We start from the raw sequence: 6518 nt of genomic DNA, 5'->3' as shown, positions 1-6518 counted from the left end.
GATGAGGAGAGGTGAGGAGGATGAAGAGTTAGTTACTCTGCACTCCACTCCTATTAAAACGGTAGACTTACAGTATAGAAAAAGTGCCGTGCAGCCATGGCTCCCACTTTAACTTCTCTTTAACGGGATCAGATCAGACTTTCAGTACTTTTCGAGTTTGCATTTGATTAATGTCTGAACTATAAAGGCGGCTGCAGCAGGAAGATGTTGCTCTGCTTGTTAAAGTGGACCGTTTGCGTCCTCCGGCTCCTAACGACGAGCACCGCCTCACCTGACGATGCATCGGTCGACTTTGGGGGCGAGTCCGGTTCCGGGATGCTGCAAACAGGTAAGAATGGTGTTCACCTGCGGAGCCTCTCTGCTTTTGAAATAAATGTAATTTATCTCAAAAATATTATGTTTACTCTCCCAGCAGCGAAAACATTTAGAGGGAATTGCGAACTTGGGTTAAGTCAGTGGTTCTCAGTCATTTTCTGGCATGCCACAATTACTAAACCAAAAAATATTCATGCCCCACACCTCATTTTTTGGCATGATTAACCGCAAATCACTGTGCAGTCTGAATCTCAGTGAAGCCTAGATCAGAAACTCTTTTCTTTAGTTTCCCTGCAAGTGGATATTTATTCAACTTAGCCTTACCAGACATACTATAATACGAAGGACTTTGGCTTCACTCAATATTTTCCCCTGGACCTCTGCACCCCACCTGCAGTGGCTCTATGCTCCACATTTGAAAGCAAATGGGTTACCTAAAGAAGCTTTACAGGCGCATTCTTCACATTTGCACCCCTAACAAGAAAAGTAAGACATCGTGAGATTGTGGCATCACATTTAGAATCAAAATGAGCGTTTTCGATACTTTAAGTCCCATAAAAAAGTTTGTCAACCCTGTCATATTTAACAAAATCATCTTTTTTGTGTCATAAAACCACTGTAGTTTTCTTGGAAATTATGCAATCTATAAATTTCTGTGTTCTTGCCCTTTTTAATGCCACATTTGTTGATGCATCCCCCTTCAAGGGGACTTTAAACCCAGCGGGAAAACAGCAGGTTGAACTATTAGTCAGCTGGACAGCATGACATCATTTGTTCAGTGCAGTTTGGATCCAGATGAAAATCTTCCACTTCTCATCAGCAGCTCCTCGGACACTCAACAACTTCAGTCGCTCCAACTCTGATGCTTTCCCTCTCATTGCTTTTTGGCGTGAGAGTGAACTTAAAGCATTTGTAGACTGAGGGAGTAATTATGTTTTTGCATGCTGTGAGGACTCAGACCACAAGGAACTAATCAGGCTGCGACTAGTTTATTTATTTATTTATTTTTTTTGCACAGACCAGTTATTTTTATGGCTCTTTTCAACGATTCTGACAGCTTCACAAGAAGAAAACACTAATTAAAAAGTTTTTGTTGCGCACATTTGTTATTCAGATTAAAACCTGCTGATATTTATTCCACATCAACAAATTTTGCAACCAATAAATGGCCTTTAAATTTAGGTTATAGCTGCTACTTTGCCATGTCTTGCTCATCTTTAAATATCTTTATTGTCAATCTTGATAAAACCTTTAGAGCTCAGAAAAAAATGCTTTTACCTCTGAATCAGATCACATGTTTTCAGACAGCATAGATGAAAAGAGATATCTCTTTTCATCGATGTCTGGTCTGACGTGCTGGATACATCGTTCACACAAAATGTCTTTAGTTTGCATTAAACGCATGTGGAAACTGAAACCAGAAGTCATCCACAGTTTATTAAATCACATGGAATGTTTTGAAGGTGTCATGTCCTGGGCCAACGGCCCAGGACATGACAGAAGGTGCCAAACAGTCTTTTAGTTCATCAAAGCGTTGCTTTCCTGAGCCAGCCGTGCTTACTTATCAGAGCTTTGGGAGCTTCTTTGTTGATGCGGTGACAGTGCTGTCATCATCTATATTAGGACGCTCCAACACAGGAGACCCAAACAGAAACAGCTGAGAACTGTTTAATATTTTTTTCCTGAATGTTTTCAAAGAGTTACTGTAGATCTATGCAGGTCTATGAATGAAAACTGAGTGAAAGGCCAGGGGTATCCAGGACCTTTCCTGAGTAAAATAACCAACCAAACCTGTCTAAAGCACTGGTTTTCTGTCCCAGTGTTCTGTTTCAATCACGGCTCCTTGCTCGAAGAAGTTGGCTTGTTTTTTTTTTTTGTTTTTTTTTTTGTTGCAATTTGAGGGAAACAACAGAAGAGAAACAGTCAAAAACAGTCATTCATCTTTAAATCTTTGACCCTCATGACTGCCATAAATCACCTGCTATGTGAGTGAAGCATTCCTGTTCAGGTTTTAGTCATTAGTTTTATCTGTTCTCATTGTTGCTGCGGCTCTTTTTGGGCTTTGAAGGCACAGCACTGTCTTTAAGTGCTGACTCTGCACCTGTCAAACTAGTGGAAAAGAAAAAAAAAACCTACGTGGCCTAATTTTTTTCCTTTTCACCTTTACCTTTGCTTTTATCTATACACCAAATTTCCACCTAACCAACCACTCAGCACATTGAGGATAAACGGCTTTTATTCACCATATTTTGGACAACTTGACCTTTGTATACTTAAGGACTGGAGTTGCCTTTCATGGTTTGGGTCGAACCCATTTGTTCCCAATTTAGCGTGGAACCATTTGTCTCCTTGATGCACTTCCTTGCATCATGAAAAGATAAATAAAGAAAGGAACTGGGGCACAGAAGCATACCCATAGCTCTATGGCTGCTTGAATGCAGGGATTTCTGTCGTTTCCAATCCATTCATTAATGACTTCCAGTCATGCCTATCCAGCTGTAATACTCCCACATGTCTTGAATAGCTAGTGTAACCTCTGACCCTGTGAGATAGGTATGGCTGGAGCACAGTATGCGGAACAGCTGCTGGGAAAAGTTTTGAGATGTCTGAGTGTCTCCATACATCTCACCATCACTCATCTGCTTTCCTCAGAAGTTGAAATCGCTGACTAACCATCTTGACCTTCTGTGTCGGTAGAGCAAAGTTGTAAGCTTTTTAAAAAAAACTTTTCAATCATATATACCACGGATAAAAAAAAAATGTGGTTTGGATTTAACAACTTCAAAAACGTTTTGCCTTGAAAGCACGCGTATGGATATCTTTTCGTGCCATACGTTAAAATACAGTGGAGGATATTACCAAAATGACCTTGCCATGAAATTGCGATGAACTCCTGACTGCAGATGTGATGATTTGTCTGGTAGCTGATGGATAGAAAATGTCACTAGAAACTGCCATAGGCAGTTTAAAGATGGATATAGCCGTGTTGATGTCACCCATTGGTTTGAGAAGTCCTTTTAGGAAGCCTCAAGTTGAGTGTTTTCACTATTTTGGTGTCAGCGCTGGAGAGGTGGATTTCACAGTGAAACCAAGGACACCACATGCTTGTTGGCTAATGATGTAATTTTCAAGCGCTCTGCCTTTCTCACTCTATTGATGATATGATAGTTTACAAAATGAACTTCAAGTTTTATCCGGTGTGAAGTGAAATTAGTGATTAAGACCACAGAGTCATCAGGAAAGTTTGTACTGAGTTCACAGAGCGAGGGACCCGAGGGCCATTTTCCTACAGACTTCTACAGAGCTCAACAGAGGCCGGCCACTTTTTTAAGGGCTCTGGTTCTGGAAGTAAATTTCTCATCGATTCTGCTCCACTGACATTCCAGAAAACCCTTATATAAAGAGTTTTACGCCAACCAACCAGCTAGGATCTGAATCATAACCATAAATTTGACCTGTTCTTGTGATGACTTTGTCAGAAAACTGAATATGAAATGTTGCAGCAGCACTTCTCACCGTCAGCAGTCTATATCTTCAGACTTAGCAGATGAAAAGGGACCTGCAGCATGCAGGAGGAGAAGATAACAAAGCTAATGCTAGCCATCTTACAGCGACAGACTTTCTTCAGGAATTGATTTTTCTTGTGTCGTGGGATTGTTCAGCATAAAGTTAATATAACAGTGGCCTCTAGAAGCTCTTACAGTAAATCTATATGTTTCGTGAAAAAAACATTTTTTCCCATCCTGCTCAGCTGTGGGGAAGGAAATATCAGGATATTCATTATGCTAATAATGTAGCATTGACAAGTTGCATGTCAAAACTATTTTCCCTCTACTGTAGAATCATTGTCATTCAGAGTCATTTTCAGCGCACTCTGCAACACTTATGTCAATTCTCAATGCCCTAAAGTCAAACCAGATCAAAAGCACAGCACAAGCCATGTCACAGAGATACTCATGCACTTCCTAGCAGGTTGAGCTCATGATGTCACTGGCAATATTATGCCGGATCCATAACCAGGCATCTGCATCCAATGAAACATAATCGTGGGCCTTAGTGGCTGGTGAGCCCTGATCTGGAGCCCATTAGGCATGTTTTAACCAGACAGAGGCCCATGCACACTGTAGTGTGTGTGCTGCTATTCCCTGTAGTGTGCATAGACTGGGTCATCGGTCTGGTTCTGGGTGTGGAGCAGACCACAGCTTGTGGTTAGCTTTGTTTGAAAAAAGTGGGTGGAGAGGGCTAGGTGCAAACCATATGTTGGACCAGAACCTCTTTCCATCTGTAATCTCTTCTGAAGCCGAATGGAACCAGATGGCAGATAGAGTGGGCTGATAGTGTTCAGACGAAGTTCTTCAGATGTTTGATATTACAGATGAGTAAAAAAGGGTCTTTTTTATTCTTACTTTTTGACGATTTACAGCATTTACAGCATTACTTCAGTGATGACTTGGTGGTGTCATTTCCCAGTTTGCTCCCCATTGTTGAGCCACCTCAGAGAGCCCACAGACACATTACAGCCCGTAGGTCACAAAGACAGGGCAGTCCAGTGACGCAGTTGTTTCTGTTTGTGGTTCCACTTGTGTTAACACGCATATGTAATCGTGTCCACTTTGCACAGGACTAATTTGCAAATGTTGAACACCTGCCTTGCGGTGACCATAAGAGCACGGTGCACCTGGTGTTACAAGCTGTACCGTTTTATTTGCGGTGTGCCAATTTACATTCCTGGAGTTGAATAACCCTCTAAAATTCAAGTACCACAGTGGAGCTGCAGAGATGGTTATTGAAATTTGTTTCCATTTTTTGCCAGTGCACTGGCTGTGGTCCAGATAGTTAAACTGGGAATAATATTTTCTGTTTTGATCTTTTATGCATATGCTTTTGGAGACTGAAGAACTATACTTTAATGAAAACACAGTCTGTATATAAGCATAAAAAGTAAGTTTGTGAGGCCTTAAGCTGGTTGTTGGAATATTGAGGGACTTTGCAGGGTCATTCTACAGAGACCTGACAATCAGATCCCTTCTGCTTCACTCTAAATCGGATTGCAAGTGAAACTAGATACAAATATGTAACATAATATAAATGGCTAGTTGAATATCTACTGTATAAACTAAAGGTAACTATATTATATAAACTCCAGAATCAAGATGTGAAGAGCTTTAAGAGGTGGGCAAATGAAGGCATAGCACTCGAAGTAGCTATAACAATATTCAGCCAGTAAGTGTATATACTCTGTGAGGATGTAAAAGATAAGAAAATACATATATACTTGATTTATTATTTAAAGGCGTTTTGCAGTGGTGTTCCTGCAGGGATTTTGCAGCTCCATTTGGCTTTACTGAGCTTCAGCTTATTGTTTGTCTAGCAATTTTACTGCTGTGGTTCACTCTCACTGCTCTCATTGTGCTGTAAAACCCCACTGTGCACTACTTTCTCAGCAGCAAACAACAGACACAGTTACAAACCAGCACGTGAACACAGCAGCAAAGAACAGGATTCGGTCTAGAACAGGGATCCTCAATTCCAGGCCTCGAGGTCCGGTGTCCTGCAGGTTTTAGATGTGTCCCTGATCCAACACACCTGAATCAAATGGCTGAATTGTCTCCTCAGTATGCAGTCAAGTTCTCCAGAGTCCTGCTAATGACTTCTATATTTGATTCAGGTGTGTTGAAGCAGAGAGAAAAGAGAGACAATTGCTCACCACCAAGTTTGCTATGATAGTTAATACTGCAGGTCAGTGTTGTTCACAGCTCGTTTCTGCTGCCCCCTAGTGGTAAAAACAATCAACTATTACAGGTGTAAGCAGATATAAATAGTTACTGGTTTAAGTTTTCCAAAACTTGTTTGTGTTCTTGTTTTTGTCTGTGGCAGATCCGACTGTATATGCTGTTTTCTAATATTGTACCGCTCATGTTGCTAATATAAACCCCACACTGTCTTGGTGCCTCAAAGCAGTGGTTACGAGCAGAGGGCTCAGTTGCAGCAGTCAGCGTGACCTAAATCTGGCGCAGCAGATTGGCGTCTCATAGCAGAGCCTGACTTTATTTGGCAACCATTTGCCCCGTGGGACACATTTAAACTATCATATCATCGCAATTCATCATTAAAACAAGTCGAGGAGGCCAGTTTTAACTGCTGCAGCTGGGACATGTGTAACTGCCTTAATATGCCTGTGCTCTGCAAAATAGATGCCAGGT

The 6518-nt window shown here is 41.2% G+C and overlaps 1 protein-coding gene across 3 annotated transcripts in view; it reads left to right on the top strand.

Moving 5' to 3' along the window:
- The window catches only part of si:ch211-196i2.1 (collagen alpha-1(I) chain), a 103379-nt gene continuing 96861 nt past the window's right edge, over positions 1-6518 (top strand). For all 3 annotated transcript variants that reach the window (XR_004020726.1, XM_030743333.1, XM_030743332.1), the window contains exon 1: positions 1-328. Coding sequence is in view for 2 of the 3 variants with exons in the window: in XM_030743333.1 (XP_030599193.1) it covers positions 205-328 (124 nt within the window). In the remaining variant the exon portion in view is untranslated. The remainder of the gene's footprint in view (positions 329-6518) is intronic.

Source organism: Archocentrus centrarchus, chromosome 12 (assembly GCF_007364275.1).
Source record: "Archocentrus centrarchus isolate MPI-CPG fArcCen1 chromosome 12, fArcCen1, whole genome shotgun sequence".
Lineage (NCBI taxonomy): Eukaryota > Metazoa > Chordata > Actinopteri > Cichliformes > Cichlidae > Archocentrus > Archocentrus centrarchus.
Note: the sequence above shows the minus strand (reverse complement) of the source record. Positions and strands in the feature narration are given on the sequence as shown.